Raw genomic sequence first — 25,003 nt, forward strand, 5'->3', positions numbered from 1 at the left:
AAAGGTAATCCTTTGGCAGATTAAACCGAAGCATTTATTGAGATTGCACAGTAAGGGAGATAGCAAAAGAAATTTTTGATACAGAAACCATTTTCTGCAAGCCTGGGAGAACTCTCAGACACATCTGCTGCCATAGCAGCCAGGAATGCAGCCTAGAGAGTTAAGAGAGCTTTAAGTCCAACTTTCCTCTGACCCTACCAGCCTGGCCTCACTTGCCTTCATGTAGTTTAAGGAGAGTAATAGAGCAAAAACTGACAACCTGGCATTTAGAAAGATAGGAGGGAATGTTTCCTTCTATTTTTTTTTCTTAAGGTACATATTAATAGTCTGATTTAATACAGATGACTTCCAAAAAATTTTGTTGCTGGTAATTTTAGTGACTGCAGAGAAATTGTCAGATCATGGGCCTCAAGTTGATTCTTTGGAGTAAAATGCAAGGCATATTTTCAAAAGACTCTGAAAGATGAGATTGTATAACTAAACACAAACTGAAAATGGAATATAGATGTTGAACTTGGTAGACAGCTTTTCTCTCAGTAACTCCCTGATACCCAGGTATGTGCAGGACCCTGTTATACAATTTCTGTATTAAATAAGGATAGCCTCTTAGGGTTTTTTTTTTTTAGCTTTCTTCAATATTTTAGTATTTAATTTCAGCCTCAGGAATAAACAAGTTTGTTTTTTATTTATTTATTTTCATTTTTGGCTGCATTGGGTCTTCGTTGCTGTGCACGGGCTTTCTCTAGTTGTGGTGAGCGGGGGCTACTCTTGGTTGCGGTGCGTGGGCTTCTCATTGCGGTGGCTTCTCTTGTGGAGCACGGGCTCTAGGCACGTGGGCTTCAGTAGTTGCAGCACTCGGGCTCAGTAGTTGTGGCTTGTGGGCTCTAGAGCGCAGGCTCAGTAGTTGTGGCGCATGGGCTTAGTTGCTCCGCGGCATGCGGGCTCAGACCAGGGCTCAAACCCGTGTCCCCTGCCTTGGCAGGCAGGTTCTTAACCACTGCACCACCAGGGAAGCCCAGAAGTAAGCAAGTTTTAAATAAGAAAAATTCCAGTGCTGGGAATTGGATTTCGCCTGAGTAGTAGGGCTCATAATCTCCCTTGGTTTCCTCACAGGGTACGATATATCTTGAATGTCACTCGAGAGATAGATAACTTCTTCCCAGGAGTCTTTGAGTATCACAACATTCGGGTATATGATGAAGAGGCAACGGATCTCCTGGCTTACTGGAATGACACTTACAAATTCATCTCTAAAGCAAAGTGAGTAATGGTCCCACACACACGTTCTGACCCCTCTTCCTTGTGCACCACACATGGTTGGGGTCTGAAAGCTGTAGATAACTTACTGATGATACTCAGAGGAAAGGAAGTAGAGAAAAAAGGAGACTGAGCTCTCAATACTAGGAAAAAGATGACTAGTGACTTAGTACTTTTGCTTTAAGTAGATGAAGCCCCTGGAAGATGATCTCATGTTGGCTATTTCCGTTGAGCACAAAATTAGAGAAAATAAACTCAAGCTGCAGTGAAAGAAATAGAAATGAGAGAAGGAAGAAATTCTGAAATAGAGGAGAAATTCTGAATGAGAGAAGGAAGAATTTTAAGTTACCAATAGGGACACTTGAAAGTTACAGAATAGAAATTATTCCAGACAGGTGGAACACTTGATCCTGCTCTCTGAAGACAAGGAGAGAAACAGTACACTTTGGAAATTTTTCCCCATTCTTTTACTTTACTTTTATGCTACTCTAAATAGTGAAATTTTTCCTCTGGCCCTTCTGTTGTTATCTTCCTTAAATTAATTGGTCCTTTTACTGAAACAATTCCATAGTATTAATTTAGTGTTTAGTATTAGTATTAATATATCAACACTGATTTTTTAAGTCCCTGGGGATTTTTGTACCAGTCCTATTTGTCCCTTCAGTAGAAAAAACCATCAGTAAGCATGTTGGCCACATTCCCTCTGCAGGTGGGGTGACACTCAGAAGACCCAGGCCCTCAGCAGTGAAAGCGTGGAGTCCTAACCACTGGACCGCCAGGGAATTCCCACTTTTGTTTTTAAAGTCCTCCTTCAAGAATGATACCACACTTCACTTAAGGACCTACATGGTCAGGAAATGCTTCCTCTTAGTTGTCCTGAATCCCCATACTCCAGCTCTGAGCCCATTTTCTCAGTCTCTAACCAGTACCTGAGAGACTGTTTTATACTGTTGAAGCTTCTGCCACTCATGGCATGCTTCCTATGTGCCATGTACTTTACACATATTCTCTCCTGTACGTTCCAAAACCCAGAGAGGCATATGCTGTCTTCCTTCTGTACAGAAGAGGACAGACTGCAGAGATGAGTTTCAGAGATATTAACTAGTGGTTGAGACAGGACTTGAACCTAAGATCATGTCTCATTTCAGTCCATCAAGTATATGGGAATAGTCTAGTTCCTTAAGGAAAGGGGACTGGAAAAGACTAGGCAAGTTGTCAGGGTTACAGCCAAAGAGGCTAGAGATCAAGGCAAGGCCCCAGTCCTAGTGAAGAGAAAGACTTGATTTCAGCAGGGCTGGGGTTAGAGGGAGATAACGTGAGGCGCCCACATTACATTTACTGAGAGGCATGCACTCTCCATGTCCTGCAAGTATAGGTCAGCGTCTCAGAGTGAGTGCCTCCCGTTAAGTGGCACCCTGGGCACCTCATGTGTTTCACCCTAATCAGGGCCCTGGCGGTCCAGTGGTTAGGACTCCACACTTTCAGGGCCACTCTAGTTTAGCATTCCTAATGTGATGCTGGGCTTAATTTGGACAATCTAGCACTTGAAGTGAGGGGGTGGGGTGGGCAATGAACCTGAAAGGTGAAATTGGGCTAGGTGAGAACTAACTGCAGATCCTTCATTACCTGAGTTAGAAGCCATCCACTGAAAAAGCCCAGTTCAAAATGAAGAAATGTTTTCATAGGAGTGGATTTCATAATTGTATTTTTCTTAAGATTGTCCAAGTTTGAGCACCTTCTGTGCCTGCAGGCATAGACCTGAAATTCGATGTACTAAAGTCAGAGCTTGATGGGAAAATATAGAGCACATGTCTGAACTTCCATCTGCGTCACTGTGACTCGGCTTCCCAACTGGAGTCTAAGTGAAAACTCTGTGGTGCCATAAGCAAAACAAACATGTCCTAGTCATTTGGAATCACCTAAGCTTACAGAGACGCATATGCGCACCAACCATAGGACACTAAGATTGTACCTTTCTTTTGAGACCGTTTCACTTATTCCAGACCTTTCTCTCCATTCCCATAGCTTATCTGGCTGGCCCTCTCATTTTGGCACTTAACCTTGTGCCTCCTTGCATTGGTGCTTAACTCATTCATGTGTGTCTGTCTCCCGCAGAAGGATTATAAGCTTCTGGAAGGAAGCTTGTCTCCTGTAATAGAGTGAGTGAGTGGATGAATAGATTTCCCCTGTTAGGCTGACGTGTGCATTTTTTAATTTATTGGAATAACCACTTGGGAAGGATTCCAGCCCACGTACACTAGTGATAAGAGTAAATGTTCTTTTTTCCAGATTTTAAAATGTTGTTCCTACTTACAAATGACAGGTGTAATCAGGAGATCCATAAGTTTGTTCATACATTTAGCAAATATTTGAAGGCTTACTCTGGGCCAGACACTGTGTTATTAGCAGAATTAGCAGAGCTGAGTAATGCTCAGATACAAGGTAATGAGCTCTGGCATAAGACTGAGGAGTTTCGTTTGTTAGTGTCACTTTATGGTGACTTTGTTTTCTCTTTCTTCCACCCCATAAAAAAACACAAAAACAGCTAATTATTCATTCCACCCTCCTTGCTGAGAAAGCCATGTGGTACATCACATGGTCCCATCCAGCTCCACGGGTTATATAGCCAGCCAGTCCCTAGACAGAACACGGGTTGTGAAAAGTGTTGTGAAAAGTAATATCCAGGGCTACACCTGAGTAAAGAGGAGAGTTAGTTTCATTTGGTTTGTACTTTCCTCCCGGGACAGAACTCTTACTGGAACTGGAACTGGAAGCAACTCACAACATTTGGGTAAATTAGATGAATCACTGCCACACCTGTAATTCAATAGCATGCCAGCCGTCAACGTGCCCCTGGGGCTGAGAGGACTGGCCTCCAGCCACACACAAAATGGGCTCCAGTCTCTAAATAGAAAATTTTCCTTCTGTGCTCTGTGACCAACTGTCATTGCAATTACCTTTTTGAATTTTAATTGTCTACTTCTCCCAATGAGTCCTACCCTTTAGGGAAAAACTGTTACTTATTTTTGCATCCCAGACCTTGCACATTGTCTTAAACATGGTAAATGCCTGATAAATGTTTGCTGAATGAACTAGAGAGGCTTAATATTAACACTGAATATCGTTTGAGAGCACCAGAATTGCCCCACACATTTGATTAGAGGTGCACACAAGTGCACTAAGGTGGGGTGAATTACAAAGCAAGAAAATGGAAAGGCCAGACAGGAGACGTGGACACATTTAGAACCTAGCTCTTAAAGTGTACTCACTATTGTGTTTTCCTCCTTACCTCAATCCCCCAAACTAGGAAACATGGATCTAAATGCCTTGTGCACTGCAAAATGGGGGTGAGTCGCTCAGCCTCCACTGTGATTGCCTATGCGATGAAGGAGTATGGCTGGAATCTGGACCGAGCCTATGACTACGTGAAGGAAAGACGAACAGTGACCAAGCCCAACCCCAGCTTCATGAGACAGCTGGAAGAGTACCAGGGGATCTTGCTGGCAAGGTGAGTCCTTAATTGACTTTCTCAGATTTTCCCTCCTTTATGCTCCCCAGGGCACAGTGAAATGTCTTCTGCAGCTAGTTCTCACCTAATTTAAGTGTGTGATAGGATTTGAAAATTGAAACCTCTATCCATCTAGTTTTTAAAAATTAAGTACCAGTATTTAAGATCAGCATGGAAGATTAGGCATTTAATCTAAACTAAAGACATTAAACTAAAGGGTGGAAATACTGTTCCCTTATCTCAGATCTCAATTAGGTGCAGGTTTTTTTTCTTTTTTTGCGGTACGCGGGCCTCTCACTGTTGTGGCCTCTCCCGTCGCGGAGCACAGGCTCCGGACGCGCAGGCTCAGTGGCCATGGCTCACGGGCCCAGCCGCTCCGCAGCATGTGGGATCTTCCCGGACCGGGGCACGAACCCGTGTCCCCTGCATCGGCAGGCGGACTCTCAAACACTGCGCCACCAGGGAAGCCCTAGGTGCAGATTTTAATAAATACTTCTCAACAGCTTCTAAGGCCAGATGCAGCTGCCTTATCAAAATGGATACTGATTGCTTCCAGGGTAGTGCTAGCTGAAATTCTTAGAAAATTTTTGGCCCTTTTTTGGGGGGGGGGGCGCATGGCATGTGGGATCTTAGTTACCCAACCAGGGATCAAACCCGCACCCCCTGCAGTGGAGGTGCAGAGTCTTAACCACTGGACTGCCAGGGAAGTCCCTGGCCCATTCTCTTAAAACAAGTACCTGCTGCTGCTTTGGGCATTTTTTTTTTTTTTTTTTTTTTCAGTGCTTGGTTTCACTGAACCTTCAACAGTAATTCTGGTCATGTGACAAATCTGTAGAATTGGGATATATATAACCCATTTGAGGTATGAAGGGGCTTCCCAGAAATAGCTCACTTGTTTTCTTTTTTAAGATCTTTTAATCTGATTTTATATATATATGTTTTGCAGAAATGCAGAAAATTACAAAGGGAGATATCATTTAGAAACTCAATAACCACAGAGAGCAGTTGACATTATCTTACCTCTTATCACATATATTGATGGATTTTTTTTTTTTTCCCACAAAACCTGTTCTTCAGCCTTACTTCTTCACCCAGTATTAGGTCTTTTTTTTTTTTTTTAAACTGTGGCAGCATTTATTGAACACTTACACTGCACTTAACTGCCACTGTTCCTTTTTTCCCCCTAGCTTTATTGAGATACAGTTGATGTACAACATTGCATAAGTTTAAGGTGTCCAGTGTATTGATTTCATACATTTACATATTGCAAACTGATTAACACTGTAGCATTAGCTAACACCTCCAACCCCTGACATAACTGCCCTTTCTTTTTTGTGGTAAGACTATCTAAGATCTCTCTTAGCAACATTCAAGTATATGATTCAGTATTATTAGCTATAATTGCCATGCTGTACATTAAATCCCCAGAACTTTATAATCTCATAACTGGAAATTTGTACCCTTTGACCAACATCTCCCCATTTCCCTCAACAACCCCACCCATGCCCTGGTAACCACCACTCTACTCTGTTTCTCCGAGTTTGGCATTTTTAGATTCCATGTATAAGAGATACCATAGAGTATTTGTCTTTCTCTGTCTACCCAGTGCTAGGTCTTGAACATCTTCCTGTATCAATAAGAACTGGCTGTTTCAACAATAATTTGGTAATTGGTTATAAAATGAGTAATTTCACTACATTATTTTTATTACCCTTTGGTGGTGAAAGCCACCTTCAGCTGATCTCAGAAAAAAGATTCAGTTTACTCTCTTAGTAAACTGAATTCAAGGATCAACTTCCTGAGATGCCACATGCTGTGGAGTACCATATTTTGCTTTGTTTTTCCATGTAGGCACATTCTAGGTGGTTTTGTTAGGGTGAAGGCACTGCTGCCTAGAAGCAGTCGGGGCTGATGCCAGAGTTTGACTCCAGTGAGTCTCATGACTTGGTCTCGACTCTTGAATCTGGGCTGTGTTTCCCCTGAACAAAATGGTAAATAGCCTTCCAGCCTAACCAGGCAGAGTGACCACCCTCCCACCGCCGAAGTATTGTGAAAATGTGGCCACAGCATAGCATTACGGTTTCCACTAAAAAACCCCTCCCATTTACTCAGTACTTGGCATGATTTCATCTGAGCCATTCTCTTAGGAGGCTGGGAGGATACTGAAGTCTCCTCCACTTAAAAAGAATTTGTAGGTCTTTGGGGCCAGATTTTGATGACATTTTTAGATTACATCAGAAGGTAGGACAGAGAAGTTCTTTTTGGCACAAGAAAGAGGCATCTGAGGGTTGGATGAGACACAAATATTGTATATTCCCAGACGCACACATGACGGATATTAGGCAGTGTCCTCACGTGACCCGTTGAGAGGAAGGATACTGTGTGTCCTGCCAATTTCAGTATTTTTTCTGGAATCCCAGGCAAGCTGTTGGGTTGGGGTGGTGTTTTTTTTGTTTTTTTTTTTAGCGTATGTAGTTTTTCTTAGATGTTAAAGGTATTTCAGAAAAATCTTAGATGAGGATAAGAAGGGCAACATAAACCCACAAGTCACCCTGCCTCTTCCCTTTCCCTTTTGGTTCCATCCTGCCTTCCTGGTCTTGATTCACGGAGGGAGGGGCAAGCCCTGGGGAGTGAGAAAACCACAGAATCTGAGTCAGTAGATGTGGTTTCCGTTCCTGGTTCACCCCCTTGCTGCAACTTTGAGAAGTTTGCACAGTTCTGATCCTCACCTGACCCCATCTATAAAATGAAAATCAAGAGACCTAGCTCACAGGGTTGTTGTAAATAAAAGTGTATATAATGTATATTATGCACCGTTAAGGGTTATTCAGAAGTGGTTCTCATGAAGCCCCTCCTGCAAGGCTACCCAGAGAACACACACGCATGTGCCATTCAGTTCCTCTAGCCACTGCCTTCCGCCACCAACAGACACACTAACTGTGTTAGAAACTGGAATGGAAGTGTCCTGGAATTTTCTGTATTGTGATGTTTCCTGAATTTTAAAAACTAAAATCTAGTGCTGGGGGTGTCACTTAGGCTGCTTTCAGCTGCAAGTAATAGAATATCTTCATCAACTGGGATTTCAGCAAGAAGCAGCACACTCAGATTATATGGGGAAGACTTTATAAAGGGACTGTTTACAAAGGTGTAGGACTGTAGTGAAATCAAGGAACTTATATCAGCAGGGCTGTTTGGTACTAGCTCCTGGGCCCAGAGAGGGATGGCGCAGTTACTAGAACCTGGACGGAGACTCCTGGAGAAAAGGCACCTTCAGAGAGGAGCAGTAGCCTTCAGTCAGGGGACCCAGCCAGCCAGAGTGGCCCTGCGGGGAAGGAGCTACAGGACTAGAGGCCTGCCTTCACTCTCCTCCCTCCAGTCTCCTGCTGGGGCTCCCCATTAGCCAAACCCTGTGGAAGTCCGAAGACAAGGGGACCAGTGGAGGTGGTTCATACGTCAGTCTCCAGGGCAGAGAGCAGGGTAGAAAGGCTGAAGAGTGCATCGGCAGGAACCAGCACCCAGCTGTAGGTAGTTAAAAAGTTGGACCATTTACCTTCTTTTGTAGCAAGAAGCACCGAAGAAGACTGTAATGGGCTCGGGGATGTAATCAGGGACTTTGGTGCTCTCATCTTCCTGCTCTGCTTTGTGTTCTCCCTTGCTTAGTTAATAGCTTGGTCCTTGAATTTGCCTCATGATTGCCAGATATCTGCCACATGTCTAGGCATCTACATGTAAATTCCACCGCGTCTGGCTGAAAGAATGGGCATCTCAATTAGAGGAGAAGACTTTTCCCAGAAGCTCCCCACTAGACTGCCACCCACCCACCCCACCCCCACAGGACCACTGACCAGGACAGGGTCATATTCTTAAAACCAAGCACTGGGTAGGCAAATAGAATTTCCTGGACTGGTTAAAACAAATTCACATTCACTCTCTGGTGCTAGGGAAGTGCCACATTCCCTGAAACTGTGGGGCAGTGAACAGTCAAACCAAATCAGGCCTCTGCCAGTAAGGAAAAAGAGTAGGAATGCCTCTTGGGTATATAGCTGTTAGGGTCTGCAATCTATGATGTGTTGTCAAGAAACAGCACTTGTAGGCTACCTGCCAGGCTGACTGCCGAGTAGATTGGGCCTCTCAGACTCTTGCCCAGCCCTAGAGTACTGCTCCAGGGTCTGTCTGCTTAGAAGAGCAAAGAAGGAGAAGCCCCAGATTCCTGTGACGGTCTGAAGCTCTGTCAAGCCTTGCAGCTTAGGTCACCAAGAGAGGAAAGGCCTTGGGAAAATCCCACTCATTGTATTTGCAAAGAAATTCCATTTCCTCTCCAGGTGCTTAGATATCTTGTATTTCATATCTTCTCCCAAAAGGCACATGGTGGTTTTCCCAAAGAGATAGAGCTCTGATCCTAGCATTGTCAAGCACCATTGGTTGTCCAGAGTGGCACTGGGTGCTTAACGTGAGGTGGCAGCCCTCTGTTTGAGGGTATTAGCTTGGTACTTTGACCTCTTGGTGGAAGAGAAGTTTAACAAAGTGACTCTAGGCCCCTGTAGTGATTTATGAATTGGTTACAGTCTCTTAATCAGAATGTGAGAGGGTGGGCCAAACAGTGACAGTCCCTCTGAAATACAAGAGACTTTTTGCATCTTTTAGTATGTCTTGAAGCCTCAGGGAGACTAATATTTAATAGTCTCCTTTAGACCTAAAAGTGAGGGTATCATAAAGGCACTGATACTGTTCATATCTAATTTTATTTTTTCTGTTTTTATAGCCGGGGGATGGGAGTGAGGGCAGGAGGAGGGGTGTGTGTGTGTGCGTGTGTGTGTGTGTGTGTGTGTGTGTGTGTGTGCATGTGTGCGTGTTGAAACCCTCCATTAAACTACCAGCAACCCTGTTTGTTATTCTGGAGTTGGATCGTTTAGATATCTGGCAGATTTATGTTCCATTAGACAAGTTCAGATTTCATGCATCTGCGAGGTGGACCATGTGTCTGAGATATTAGGTTCCAGTGTATAAGGGGCAAGGAAGAAAAACTGGGTGGTGGCCAGGGAGAGTTCGTGACACATGTCCTCATAGATGTTAGTTTTGATTGTTTGAATGTCCCTGTCACCAGGGCCAGAGGAGACAGAGCTGTCTTTCACCCTGGCTTTGCTGGTGAAGACATTGAAGTCTAGTTAGCTGGTACATAATGGTCAGCCAGCAGGAGGGAACCCGAGAATGAGAGGACATGGATTCCTGGTCAGGTGACAGCCAATCACAAGTAAGGTTTAAAGGATTTTCTTAACAGCTTTTCAGTGAAATAATCTTCAAGTATTTAGGACCACGCACAGTGCATGAAAATGCTCAATTGTTGATGCTTCTTCTCTTCCTTCTCCTCTTCTCTACAGGCTGCCTAATGCCCTAAGAAGTAACCATAAATAGTCTGATTTTACTGCAACTGATACTCCATTTTTAGCAGTATTTTCCTCTATATAATTTTCTCAGAGTTGGTACTTTACCAAACATATAACAATAAGAAAGAAAGTGGAGGCAAGAGAATGGGACATCATGTGCATCCTGTCATTTAGCTTTCCTTCTTGCTCATTTACTAAGTAAAAGGGCAAATTCTTACCCAGAACGGCCCAGTCATCTCACGTGTGTCAGTGTGTTTATGTGAATCCAAATTCAGGTCAGAGGCCACGAACCTGAGACTTGTTTGCATCATCCAGGCCACAAACCAGCTCTAAAGTTCTTTCTGGCACTTGCTGCCTACCTGGAATAGGTCGCGGGAGTCAGCTGAATATAAACATTAACAGTTTAAAATAACAGATATGATCTAATGTCTTACACCTATTCCTACCAGTGACGGAGCATTAGAATAAACTGGCTTGAGAAAGGGCTTCATTGGGAGACAGTTTGGTGATACCAAGTAAAACTCATGATGCACATAGGCCTTGTGACCCACCTTTTTTCCCCTCCTGTATTTAACACCTTTGTGAAACCAAAGTGTGCACCAGGCACAAGAATGTCCGTGGCAGTGTTGTTCGTAATAGCTAAAACTGCTTATCAGCAGGGTGGATGAATAATAAATTGTGGCATATTCACTACACTCTATGAAATTACAGCTACACACATCGATGAGTCTTAAAACATGTTAGGCATAAAAAGTTGTAGAAGAATACATACAGTATGATTTCATTTATGTAAAATTCAAAACATACAAACTAAGCTATATATTGTTGGAACAAAACATGCGATGACACAATAAGGAAAAGGGAGGGAATGATAAGCACAAAATTCAGGTGATTGGCTACTAACCCCTGCACTGGGAGGAGAAGGGGGAATCAGGAAGGGCCACATGGAATAGCAGTGCTTTACAGGCTGTGGTAATGAGTATCATGACTATGTCAGAGAGCCGCCTGCCACTCTCCCTGCAGGTTTTACTGCAAAAATGAAAAAGGCAGCAGAATCAGACTTATTTTTGGATTGGGATTTTTCTTTCTCCTTTACAAGAGGTGTCAGTTTAATTCCAGAGCCCTGACCCAATACTTTCTGATGAATATCTTCCCCAAGAAGAGAAGGAAATCCCTGCTGGGTAAAGCAGCTATGATGTCAGCTACTTTCTCTGAGACTTGCACTGTTGGTGCCTATTAGCATAACATCAGTCTCTCGTTCCCTCTCAATTTATTAGTGATTTACAGGCAGTTTTTTTAAAACATACTTTGGAGGGTTCTCGGGATCATGTGAAAATTTCCCGTTTGCCTGTTGTCTGATGAGATAAGCTGTTCTTTACTATTAGGGTGAGAACAGCTACTCCCTGAGATATCTTCCCAGTGATTTGCATCACAGGACTTGTCCTGCCTTGGTGGGTGGCTGAGAGGACTTGGTGCAGGTTTGAACATCCTCATGATAGGTGAGGGATGGAAACTGGAGAACACAGTCCTATTTAGGTCAGGGAACAGGGTGTCAGACGAAAAAGAAGAAGCTTTAAGGGGAGCACATTGGCACCCGTTGGTCACAAAGTATAGTTCGGGCCCACCTATCCAACCAGTCAGCTTGCCCCTCCCCACAGCCACTCACTCGTTTGGGGTGTGTGATACGTTGTCTCCTCCTAGGGGTGGCTGGAGTTCGTGCAGCTTGGAAAGGGGGAAAACCCCACCTTACACCCAGCTACTTGATTATAGCTTGTCTTCATAAACAAATTGACCTGCGCCCTACCCAGAAAAGCACCCTTCTGCTGGGCAGGCCTGAGTCAGAGAGAGCCCCACCCAAGCAGCAGGCAGGCGGGGGAGCTGAGAGCAGGTGCAGAGTTGAGCACAAACAGGGGTTCACATTAGTGCAGGCGTGTGACTCGGCAGAGATTCACAGGCAGCCAAGGCAGGTATGGCCCTGAGCCCAGGGTTAGTTGTTCTGGGCTGTTTCCATTCCACCCTGCGGCGAGGTAGCTCTTCATCAGCTTGTAAGTCATGGAAACCATACCCCCAGATGCCACATTTAGCGACCTGTTCCCTGCCCAGCCACAGGGCCACCTTTCTCTTTTTCATTGGAGCTTTGAGAACTGTGCTTCCTTGTTAGAGTGTGGTTTGAAATGAGATCTCATCAGACCTTCTCTCCATAAAATCAACCAAAGGATGGATGTGTGCATATAGTCTTTTTGGCCCACCTCCTTTTCCAGGGGTCACTTTAGCTTGATGGTTTTTATCCACAGATCCTCATGAAAGGGCCTGTACTTTACGCTTATCCTCTTCCGTTCTGATACCAACCTTTTTCTCCAGATTTACTAGCCTCATCTTTGCTTTCTCTTTTTTTTTGGCTGCGCCGCATGTCTTGCAGGATCTTAGTTCCCAAACCAGGGATTGAACCCGGGGCCATGGCGGTGAAAGCACTAAGCCCTAACCACTGGAACGCCAGGGAACTCCCTGTTCTTTGCTTTCTAATTCAAAAAAGATTACCACCCTCCTCACACTTCCACATCAGTGATTAATCCTATATCAGCTCTTTATCCCAATTATGAGAACTTATAATGGGCTCCAATTGATTATTTCTCTTTGTATTACTTGGATAATGTTTTGTGTTTTTTCCCCCCAGTTATTAATATTAATCAGGCTCATTTTTTTAATTCAAAAGTTGTAGACATACTACAGAGTGTAGAATTGTAAAGCCCTCCCCAAAAGTAAAAGCCCTGCCTTCCTTGAAAGAAACACTGTTACCAGTTTGGTGATGTTCTGTAGATATTTCACTATACTTATTCTAATATGGGGACTGACTATTCCAAGTGTGTTCAACATGCTTTTCACTTAATAGTGTACCTTGAACATCATTCCACTAAAATATTTGGCTGTTTTGGTTTTTTTTTAACTTTAAAAATGTATTTATTTATTTATTTTGTCTGCACTGGGTCTTAGTTGTGGCACATGGGATCTTTTAGTTGCGGCATGAGGACACTCTTAGTTGCGGCATGTGGGATCTAATTCCCTGACCAGGGATCGAACCCGGGCCGCCTGCATTGGGAGAGCGGAGTCTTATCCGCTGGATCACCAGGGAAGTCCCCTTGACTGTTTTTAATAGCCTCATATAAGTGTATGGACCATAATTTAAATAAATTTTTTTTGGTGTTGCAGTATTACAGTAAACATCCTTATATGTATAGCTTTGTGCACTTATGTAGTAGTATTTATCCAAGTAAAAATTTTAAAGGGAGAGTTGCTGTTTAAAGGGTTAGATTTTGAGAGCTATTGCCAGATTTCATTCTTTAAAATTCTACAGTTCACACTCCTATCAACTGTGTATTATGAGAGGGCTAGTTTGACCAAACCATCATCAAGAGCTTCATAAGAGCTAACAACTATCTTAGCTCTTATAAGTCTGATAGTAAAAAATCAGATCTCATATTCATTTGTTTTTGTTGTTTGCTGTTAGTGAAATTGAGCCTCTTTTCAACTGTTGATTACCTACTTCCACTGGGCATCAACAAAGCATCTTGCAGGTTAAGTTTATCTGGGAGCGGTTTCCCGGGAGGGTATTGATTGTTTTCACAAACCAGAGTAAGGCGTTTCCTATGTATGTCCTCCACAGCAAACAGCGGCATAACAAGCTCTGGCGATCTCATTCAGATAGTGACCTCTCGGACCACCACGAACCCATCTGCAAAGCAGGACTAGAACTCAACAAGAAGGAGATCACCACCTCAGCAGACCAGATTGCCGAGGTCAAGACCATGGAGAGTCACCCACCCATACCTCCCGTCTTCGTGGAACATGTCGTCCCACAGGATGAAAATCAGAAAGGCCTGTGTACCAAAGAAAGAATGATCTGCTTGGAGTTTACTTCTAGGGAATTTCATGCCGGACAGATTGAAGATGAATTAAACCTAAATGACATCAATGGATGCTCATCAGGGTGTTGTCTCAATGAGTCAAAATTCCCTCTTGACAACTGCCATGCATCCAAAGCCTTAATCCAACCTGGACAGGACCCAGAAATGGCCAACAAGTTCCCAGACTTAACAGTGGAAGATTTGGAGACAGACGCACTGAAAGCAGACATGAACGTCCACTTACTGCCCATGGAAGAATTGACATCCCGCCTGAAAGATCTCCCCATGTCCCCTGATCCTGACTCACCGAGCCCCCAACCCAGTTGCCAGGCTGAAGTCTCAGATTTCAGTACAGATCGCATTGACTTTTTTAGCGCGCTAGAGAAGTTTGTAGAGCTTTCCCAAGAAACCCGGGCCCGATCTTTTTCTCACTCAAGGATGGAGGAACTGGGTGGAGGAAGGAGCGAGAGCTGTCGACTGTCAGTGGTCGAAGTAGCCCCTTCCGAAGCGACTGCTGATGACCAGAGAAGCAGCTCTCTGAGTAATACTCCCCATGCATCTGAAGAATCTTCAATAGATGAGGAACAGTCAAAGGTAAAAACTGTCTTTATAGTTCTATGCCTAATGAAGTTCTCTTTAATGACAAAATATTTGGGACTCTGCTATGTTCACTATATTTTTAATGTTGCTAAAGATTTAGGAAGGCGATGTGAGAGAGACAGTCTGGCGTGAAAATTTAGGGTTTAAATATTTTTCTAAATCAGTTGCCTTTCAAGGAATTTATCTTTCCAGGCTTTTGGTGTCATTGGAAGCACTTCTGAGAGGGGATGAGGGAAGAAGGGATTAGCCAAAACAAATGTCCTGCCTGACCAAGGAGAAGGTCCCCTGTGGACCTCCGCAGTTCAGATCAAATCTCACCAACAGTGAGGTGCCAGGGACTGATCTGTTGCCTGAGTGAGACGTGTGTCTCTCTGAGAGGATGCATTTGTTTGGGAAATTCTTTCTGCCTCAGAAAATTCAAAGACTAAACGTGTGTTAATAGTTGTTGGAGTAGCAACTGATTCCCATGCTGAGTTCTTGCTATTAATAACATCTCTGAATTGTTCCTCATTGCAGACGCTGTGGTATTCAAGAATTGAGGGATGGTTTGGGGAAATGACTTGGGAGCAGACAGAATCCCAAGATTCGTCTCAGTGGCATGAGTTCTTATGAGCCGTCTCAGACCAGGGAAAGAATTACTATATATCATCAACTCTAAGACTCACACTTATTCTCATTTTGACTTTTGAAATTGGGTTACATCTTAAAAAACAATGGTATCTTATGTCAGTATAATACAGTAATTGGGAAGCAAGTGGGGACAGATTTACTCTAACATAAATGAAGTCATTTCACGATTTCAGTGGAGCTGACTAGATTCTTGACATCTCCTGATTGCTGTCTACTTATATTTACCACCTCGTTCACTCATCTGTTCTCTCTCTTCTTAACTACTCCAGGGCAGTTGTTGCCTCTGCTTCTGTCTTCTCCTCTCCCCAAAAGCTATGCCTCTTTTTCGTTTCTACCGGGAAAATCAGAATGCCTGAGCTCTCCTTTGGACTAATGGATGTAGTGGCTCTGACAGAAATAGCTTTTCTGCAAAGTTCTGGTCATATGAGCACTCTCTCCGCAGCCCATGCACACACTGGGCCCGCTGTGGCTTCTCTCCCAGCCTTGGCAAGTTTGCCTCTGCCTGATGTCCCAGCAGATTTCTCCCAAAGGCATAACTGATCTTGTTAGTTTGTACTAGCTCTGACTCTTTTTGAAGGAGAAAGACAAGAACAATTCCTAGGGAAATACTGTACCTTGAAGGTTTATAAAAATGTTAACAAAGTAGATTGATGGTCATAATGATGTTGCTTTAAGAGATGTCCAAGGGCCATTTCTAAATTTTGAAATTCTTATTTTTTTACAGTAGGACTTGATTTTGCATTGGCCAGTTTTCTTTGGCCTTGTTCTAAACCCATCTGGGAATATGTAACTGGTGGAACACTAAAATGTCAGATTCGCAGTTTCTAAGTTTGCTCGGGCACGTGGCTGCATAAGCCAAGGAAGAAGCCACGTGAAACCTAGGAACTGTGCAGTCAGATATAGAGTGCCCCCATGTGCTGGGATGCGGCTGCTGGGAGAAGCAGTGGGAGGATGTGGACGAAAGCTGGCAAGACAAAGGACAGAAGAGAGCAGTGAGTCTCCAAATCAGACATCCAGCTTCCTCTAACACTGGGCATATTTAAGGTGGCCACTGAGCCCTTCAGTGGAACTCTTCCCCTTGAACCAAGTTAGGATCAAACTGGAAGGGGATAGGTGGGATAGGCTAGAGAGGAAAAGTTTCATTTACCCCAGTATGGCCTAAATCCTGAAGGCTCATGGTCTTAGGAAAATAAGGATTATAGGAGCCTCCAAGGCTACTTGCTGTTTACTTTTGGAGCAAGATACTGGATTAGAATCCTATTTGAGTCAACAGAACACAAGTTTACTAGACAGTGACACAACCTATGACTAATTTTGTATCTCTGCCTTCGATGAATCCGGTTTTTTCTTGTACGACAGAACAGAATACAACCCCAGGCAGAGGACAGTCCCAGGCACTCCATGATTTGTGTCCTCAGAGAGCCAGAAGGTTCTCCTGGATCAGAGGATTAGTAAGCAAAAAATCTGGCATTTTCAATTAGATTACAGTTAGCCATAACCATCTCACTGTTTTCTCTTCTTAGGCAATCTCAGAACTGGTCAGTCCAGACATCTTCATGCAGTCTCACTCAGAAAATGCAATTTCAGTCAAAGAAATCGTCACTGAGATTGAATCCATCAGTCAAGGAGTTGGACAGATTCAAGTGAAAGGCGACATCCTAGCCATTCCATGCCATACACCAAAGAAGCACATCGTCCATGAGCTGCCCCTTGAGAGGGCCCAAGCCGCAGAGAACAAACCTGGAAATCTGGAGCACAGTGGAGGTTCCTGCACAGCCCAGCCTGAACTAGCCAAAGACTCAGGGAAGTGGGAGCCAGAAGGGTGCCCAGTGGCACACTCATCCACCACAGAGTTGGAAGAAGAGGAACCAGCTGAGGGGGAACCAGAGCTCTGGGGCCCAGGGATGCCCCCAGGTGCCAAGTGGTGCCCCGGGTCCGTGAGGCGAGCCACCTTGGAGTTTGAGGAGCGCTTGCGGCAGGAGCAGGAGCAGTACGGTGCTGCCCCTGCTTGTGCCTCGTTGTCCACTCGTAAGAATTCCAAGAATGATTCTTCTATGGCAGATCTGGCATCAAAAGGGAGGAGTGATGAAGCCACCCTAGAACATGCATTTGTCCCCAGGGAACCAGAGACGAGCAAGGGCAAAGGGAAATGCAGTGGGTCTGAGGCTGGCTCCCTACCCCATTCTGAGCAGCATGCCATCGTTCCAGCACCCGAGCTGCCGGAGTCTCACCCGTTGCCAGCTCCTCAGAAGTGCCCAGGGTCAGGTCCCAGAACACAGCAGGAAGGAGTCCTGAAGGAGCAGAGGACTTCGGTCTCATGCCAGGGACCTGAGACACCAGCAGTCCCTCTGCCTCTTCCCAAGAAGATAGAAATCGTTGAATACACCCACACAGTCACGACACCTGATCACGGGCCAGAGGGGGAAACAGCCACCGGCGAAAAGAGTGGGGAGCAGGGACTGAGGAAAGTGAAAGTGGAGGAGTCCGTTACTGTCCTCTGTGCACTGGATGAAAATCTGAACCGGACACTGAGCCCCGACCAGGCTTCTCTGCACCCCAGAGCGCTACCTCTGCCTCACTCTTCCTCTCCCGAGCCTGAGCACGGCAGGCCCGCCCACCCAGCCCCCACCCTGAGCAGCCCTGGAGACGGGGGCAACAGCCCAGCAGCTGCCCTGGAGACGGCAGCGCCTTCTGTCAGTCACTCAGCCCACGTACTTGGTGCCAGCTTGGCTTACCTGCATCCCCAGACGGTGGTTCACCTGGAAGGCTTCACAGAGCAAAGCAGCACCACAGACAATGAGCCCTCTGCGGAGAAGGGCAGCTGGGAGGAAAGTCAGGAGGGCCCCCTCTCCAGGGGCAGTGGAGTGCCATATCAGGGCTCCCAGGTAAGTAGCGAAGACCTGTGTTTAATTAGCAGACTCGGTGACAGTGTTGGGGAGCAGCAAGAAAAACTGGACCCATCACCTGTAGCCTGTCAGCTCCCACACAGCCCGAGTAGTGACGGTATAAAGGGTCTCAGTCACAGCCCCAGTGGGGTGAAGGAACGCGCTAAAGAAACCGAGTCCCAAGAGATTTCCCAGGTAGGGCTCCCCAAACCATCGCAAATGAGGCGTTCAGCTTCCCTCGCCAAGTTAGGTTACCTGGACCTCTGTAAAGACTGTTTACCGGAGAGGGGGCCTATCTGCTCTGAGTCCCCTCATCTCAAACTGCTTCAGCCCTTCCTCAGAATGGGCTCGGGAATGGAGGCCCAGGAGCCCCCAGAAAACCCAGATGCTCCCCAGAACCTAGAGCCCACCAAGTGGTTCATAGAGCAACTCAAAACAACAGAGTGTATCGCACAGAGCAAGCCGGTGGAGAGGCCCCTTGTACAGTATGCCAAAGAATTTGGTTCCAGTCAGCAGTGTTTGCTCCCCAGGGCAGGACCTGAATTGACTAGTTCTGAAGGAGGCCTTCCTTTGGTACAGACCCAGGGACTGCAGGGTGCAGGCCCAGCTCCAGGGCTGGCTGTAGTGCCCCGTCAGCAGCACGGCAGAACTCACCCCCTAAGGAGACTGAAAAAAGCAAATGATAAAAAACGGACAACCAACCCCTTCTATAATACCATGTGATTCTGAGCCTCTACATGTGACTTTCTGAAAGAAATGTTTGTAAAAGGGGCAGGTGTAATATGTAAGGAACATGCACTTTATTGGTTAATTTTATAATACTTTGGTCATTTTACTGTTCCTGGCGCATGCAGGGTTTGGTTTTTTTCCTCTGTGTGTGTGAGAGAGAGAGAGAGTTTGATTTGGACGGCAAGACCATTTTATCATTTTTTATTTTTGGAAAATGCAAACCTCAAAGAATACTCATTTTCAAAGAACACCTTTATCAAAGGCAAATTGCTGTTTTTCAGTCTACTGCCACCTGCTCCTCATTTTGCTCCCTGAGGGAAGGCATGCTTGCTTGATTGAGGAAGGAAGCAGATGGGGAAGGTGGGGTTGAAGCTGGGAATTGGAAATGCTGCCCCAGGCCTGTGTGATGATGGTTAGGTCTCCAGACCTGATGCATTGGATTCACTGAAGGGGGCAGCCCAACGTCAGCATGCTCTCAGACTTGGTCCCCAGCCCCAGCCCCAGCCCCTTGGAGTTGCCGAAATGGGCAGGTTCTGCTTTGCTCTCAAAGAGGGTCTTCCAGAATTCATTTCTCCTGGTCTCCAGAGTGTATCATTACAAAAAGGCATGATAATTGGCTGGCTTTGTAAACTTATCAAGCAAATACTTTTTTACCCCAAGCAAAGAATTTTATTAAATTTAAAATGAACTCCAAAGGATTTCTGAGAGGTCCTCTCTAGAGGAAAGCAGAAGAAGAGAAGGAGGTGAAATTGGGGGTGGAGAGGCCACCACTGCCCAGTATCTTCCAGGTGGACGGGCTCCACACAGGTGGTCATCCTACCCCACCCCACCCCCCATCCCCTGGAAATGTGCCCTGCAGCATTCTCCCAACTAAAACACAATAGGGACAAGTTTGAAAAACAGCAATTAAAAGTCAGTGTGTTCTTGTAAAATGAATACATATGTAGGGTTTTAACCCTTTCGTTACTTGAATAATTCTGTGGGCCTTCTAAGTTTAATGGCCATATTTTTTCCGATTTATTTTCCTCCCTCATGCTGTTTCTCCCAGTGCTGCCTATTTTTTTTAATTTTGTAGGTATTTGAATTGTTACATTACATATGTATAACCTCCATTGAATGCAAAGTTTTCTTTTTAATATTATCACTGTTAACACTTGACATAAGTTTTTTTTTTCCTTTTCCTGGAAGATTTGTCATTTCTCTAGTTTATACACAGTACTTATGTACATAATGTCACTTTCTTACATTGTTTTGTTGTTAATGTTGTATGTTGTAGGGTCTTTTTGACTTATCCATTTTAAGAAATAGTAAAGCTGCAACTGGAAAACATACGGACACCACAGAAATAAGACTGATGGGTGTTGGTAGGAATCTGCAGAGTATATATTGATGGTGGTTTTTTTTTAAAATGGAGACTTCTAATCACCAGCTCCTGCCAAATTATGCGTTAGTAACTTCCTCCTCAGAGAAACCCCTAAAGGCTCCCATTAGATCACAGTTTGACTGAAGGCTGATTTCTCTTTGAGACTGAAATCCCAGAACGTTGTTCACCACTAGCTGAACCAGAGCCAGGGAGTATATGTGAGTGTTACCGCTGCCCAGGGTGGAAGCTCCTAATGGATTAGGCTGAAGGGCTGCAGGGAGGCCTCGGCCAAGGGCAGGCACCCTTAAATGACCGCGTTTAGGATGCTGTTGCTTTGCTGCTATTGTGGAGGTCCTTAACACAGGAGCACCCGCCGTAAACAAGCCTATTTCAGCTTCTTACAGAAAACATATTTAGCTTGGGATGGAACACCACTGCAGCTCATCAAAACTGAAGAGGTTTGCAAATTTGCTTCCTGTTTGCTTTGGTGGTTGTCCCCATTGCTGAGAGGTTGACCGAGCACAGACCTAAGATTTAGGTTTGGGGTTCATCACAGCACTTAGAGGAAAAAGATGCACAGACTGTCAAAGTGATGTCAGAGGCCAGAGTTCGATGAGGACAGGTGGTATGGTGACCCAAAGGAGAGAGAAAAGGTGGACTGAGGCCACTTGTACGTGTTCAAGAGGAGCTGTGAATCCAGTTGCCGGGTGGAGGCCGTAGTTGGGTCTGACATCACTGCCAGGAGGCAGATTGGACAGAAACCTCCTGCTCTTAAGTGTTTTTATGGTGTAGTAATGATATGTACCTGTGCTGTCCCTAAATAGTTTCCTTAAATGTTCAAATGTGTCATCCACACAGCTTTGTGTCTCCAGGATATTTAATGTGTTGTAAAATGTTTTACTAGGTGGCACGTTCCAGTGGGAGGAGGCTTGCAGGACAGGGATATGAATTTCCAGGGCTCATCCATCTAAACTGCCCTTTCTTGTTGAGGCAGTTCCATCACCAATATGTTGGCGAAAGGAGAGGAAACTGTGGCAGGGGTGGGAAGAGGAGGCTTTGCATGGAGGTTAAGAGAGTAGCGTCCACTCAGTTAATCCCTTGAGATGGTGACATCCCTCACATTAAGAAGTACACACAGGGTCGACAGTGTTGCACTGTTCTCTCTTCTTTTCCCGGCCACTGTGTTTAATGCTCACTCTCACTGCATTAAAGAACAACAAAGACTGGGAGTGGGGGAACCTCAAACGCTGTGAAGAAAAACAAAACCTTTTTTTTTTTTTAAAGAGTAGAAGAGGTCTTGCTCTGCCTTTTTTTTTTAATAATTATACTTTTTATCATTTAATTTACCTGCCTAAATAAACATTCTCTACACAAGGTCTGTAATTCAGCCATGCCATAGGGTTTTGCCAGCCCTCAGACTCCCAAAACCGAGTGTTCTTGTGCTATTTATGTAGCTGAGCACTGTCCAGGGGAAGTACATGACGGCCTATCAAGAACTTTCTAAACTTTATTCTCTTCAAACGGATAATCTCAGGTGGCCTGTTTCCCTTTTCTGTTCATGGAAAAGCCAGACCCGAAACAGCAGGTCTGGTAGATTGACAGAGATGAGTAGGAAAAGTTTGGACCTCTCGCTCAGTGCCTCTCTTTATTTTGAAAACCATCATAGTCTGACTCAGAATTATTCTGGAGGGATTGTGTGTGTGTGTGTGTGTAAAAAGTAACACTGTGGTGCATGGGATAAAAGCCCCAGGAGCACACAGATTTTGAGCTGTAATCTGGATGGTTACCTGGTCAGTAGGAAGGAGAGAAACCCCTTTTTTGATTTTAGAAACACTTAGGAGTAGTTTGTACTATAGCAGATACACAGTACAGTAGTGTAGTGATACTCATCTCTCCTCATTTTGGTTGCCTTTCAGATTCCGAATGTTTAGGATCATTCCTAACATTTCAGGCTCTTTATCTAGCATTTTCCTGGTTCTGTACCTTTATCCCAACTGGTATTTCCTCTTTCTCATTTTGGGAACTACCAAGAGCCCCAAGGACAGCCTGAGGATGACAGCCCAGGCTCTGAGGTCCCCTCCTGCTAAAGGGCCCCAGACAGATGGCTCTTGGATAGACCTGAAGCTTCTGAGACATAGCAGCTCACAGAAATCATTTGTTCCATCTGAGGATTTCAGTTCTGAAGTGATCTAGCCATGTTTGGTAAAGATGTTTTTGTGGGAACTGTTTCTCTCTCTCTCTCTCTCTATTTTTTTTTTAAGAAAGCATTATGCAAAAAGGGTCTCTTTCAAGGGCATTTTAAATTTTTTAAATAAAGCCATTCTTTGGCTTTTTTGAACTGTTTGTGGATATTTTGTTTACATTGTGAATATTAAAACGTGCATCCTCTTGATGGCCGCTCAGATTCCTCCTCCAGGCACCCAGCCCTGGCCATCCTGTGAGTCCTCACACTGAGCAAGGTCAGCCTTGCTGACCTATGGGTAAGTGGGGAAAACCTGGAGCTGACTTCCATCTGTGTCTTGCACTCCCATCCAACACTCTGTATGGAAATATTCATCATTTCCTCAGTGATGGTGTGTCTTATAGTGATGGTTGTAATGGTGAATGGCTAGTGTCGTTTTTGTCTAATTTTGTTTTGCTTTTTGATGGTAGATGAGATGAAATTTTAGCTATTTCAGCACCAATCCAACTTAAAAACATCTTGGATTTGTTTTCCCTTCCAAACTAAAAGATTAAGGCATGTATTAGGCATAAGTGTATTTGCTGCCGTGACTCATCCGACGGCTATATCAGGAAAAAGCCTCCTGCTACCAAAGCAGGAAGCTGCACACTCCTAACCCTTCTCCAGGGCTTGGGGTCCCTTGATGCCATGGAGAGCTATTGCAAGGTGCTTCTGTACTTCTCTGGCCTGGAAGTGGAGGGTGCCTGCGCCTGGCTCCTGCTATGAAAAGAGAACCAGCCTCACTTTCTCAGTGCCCCAGAGATCTGGGACAGGATTTCTAAACTGGAATCATCCCTCATCAGCTTGAAGATGTCCCAAGGGGTATACGACTAGTGCTGCCATCTGTGTCCTCACAGCAACACTGGTGGCAGCATCCTGTGCACACATGGAGAGCTAATACCCAGGGCTTAACTCAAGCTGATGACCCAGTCTGGAAGCTGGGTAACTGGCCCTGAAATGTTTCCCAATCAGTAAATCCACAGGGAACTGTTTGGTTTTTATGTTTTATTGGAATTTGGTTTGCTTGGCATAGCTTAAGGTGCCTTTTCTTTCTTTCTACTTTAATTTTGTAGGACTTGTTCTAAATGTAGAAAACAAGTCCAAAAGACTTTCCCACTGACTGTTACCTTTGCCCCAGGCCACCCCAAACTTTTATGCTCACATTTTATTAAATAAAGCAGGTGCTCCCTGGAATCTCTGGGACCTTTTTGAGGCGTTTGAAGCAGAATATAAAGAGTGGTCTCATCTCCTTCCTTAATCTTCCTGGTGGTTGGGATGTTCCACTTGTATCATAGGTTTTTTTATTACTGATGTGCTCCGCTGTTTTTAAATGTGAACTTGTGCGCAAATGTGCAGATTCAATGTTCTTGTTACAGATTGAATAAATTTTTATTTTGAAGATGAAACGTGTACTTGATCAAGTGCAACAAAAGAGGGGGTTGCTTAAAGGTGGAGGGACTGGAAGAGAACACTGATGGTAAACATGATGCAATTCCCATTGATTGATCTCCCTCCCTTAGGAGAGAGCTGAGCTCTGGGAAAAAATATAACTTTCTACCTCTCACAAAATGAAGACTGAATGGGAAATGGGATCACTAAAGATTATTTCAGACAGTGTGGCTCCAATCAAGTGACCACGCTGGGAACTTGCCTGGTCAAAGAGGCTCTTGCCAAAGCCACCACCTGAACGTTAGGAGAATGAATAAGCAAAGGGACCAAAATTCCGCCACCATCTGTGGTACAAAGTGTTCTGGGACAGCTGCCGTGACGCGCCCCAGCAGAGACTGGATTTCTTGGGTAGGTGAATTCTCTGGACATTAACAAGATAGAGTTCACAAGCTTTCGGCACAAGGCACCTCAGTTCACTGAAAGGTTTCTAGAAACAGGGCATGACTTTCCAAAGAAGTAAAAGCTTAACCCTCTCCCATCATTAGAAGAGAAGAGAAGAACTTGATGTCAGTGGTAGAGGAAGAGAGATGGGGCCAAAGAGCAGTTCCCTAAAACGGGCGCGGGGGGGGGCGGTGCGGATTCCCTGGTGGTCCAGTGGTTAGGACTCCGTGCTTTCACTGCCGAGGGCGCGGGTTCAATCCATGGTCAGGGAACTAAGATCCCGCAAGCCCTGCGGCATGGCCAAAAACAAAAACAAACAAAAACAAAAACAGGCTGGGGGGAGGGGTCTCCACGTCTCCCACCCCTCCACAGACCCATCATGAGATATTTAGTGGTGCCACTCATCACATATAAAGCAGTCCTACTATCTAGGGAAAGCTCAGTTTCCAGAGAAAACACTGCCTTGAACTAAAATTAAGTCAGCCTGTTTCCGTCTGGATCGTCCATATCAAATGAGATGGGCACACCACTGGTCTCTGGCTGGAGTGCCAGGGTGCATGATGGTGAAGGCAAGGTCATTTCACAAAATATTCTAGGGGTGCCTGGAGCCCCTGACCCTGATCGGTCATGGCTTTCTAGCCAAAGCAAATGGACCAAATCATGTCTAAGTTGCCAGGCCACCTCTTCCAGAAAA

At 44.9% G+C, this 25,003-nt stretch overlaps 1 protein-coding gene and 1 long non-coding RNA gene across 4 annotated transcripts in view; one reads left to right on the forward strand and one right to left on the reverse strand.

Annotated features, from left to right (window-relative positions):
- The window catches only part of SSH2 (slingshot protein phosphatase 2), a 243,501-nt gene extending 219,616 nt beyond the window's left edge, over positions 1-23,885 (forward strand). For all 3 annotated transcript variants that reach the window (XM_060134896.1, XM_060134898.1, XM_060134897.1), the window contains 4 exons: positions 1,114-1,260; positions 4,565-4,765; positions 13,811-14,645; positions 16,805-23,885. In XM_060134896.1, coding sequence (XP_059990879.1) covers positions 1,114-1,260; positions 4,565-4,765; positions 13,811-14,645; positions 16,805-18,889 — 3,268 coding nt within the window. In that variant the 3' untranslated portion in view covers positions 18,890-23,885. The remainder of the gene's footprint in view (positions 1-1,113; positions 1,261-4,564; positions 4,766-13,810; positions 14,646-16,804) is intronic.
- LOC132511622 (uncharacterized) lies at positions 211-11,943 on the reverse strand. The gene is made up of 3 exons (XR_009537666.1): positions 11,816-11,943; positions 10,368-10,508; positions 211-1,517 (listed from the first exon to the last, which is right to left on the reverse strand). It is a non-coding gene; the product is annotated as an uncharacterized LOC132511622 (long non-coding RNA).
- Positions 23,886-25,003: the final 1,118 nt, after the last annotated feature.

The sequence above is a fragment of the Lagenorhynchus albirostris genome, chromosome 20, assembly GCF_949774975.1.
Source record: "Lagenorhynchus albirostris chromosome 20, mLagAlb1.1, whole genome shotgun sequence".
NCBI lineage: Eukaryota > Metazoa > Chordata > Mammalia > Artiodactyla > Delphinidae > Lagenorhynchus > Lagenorhynchus albirostris.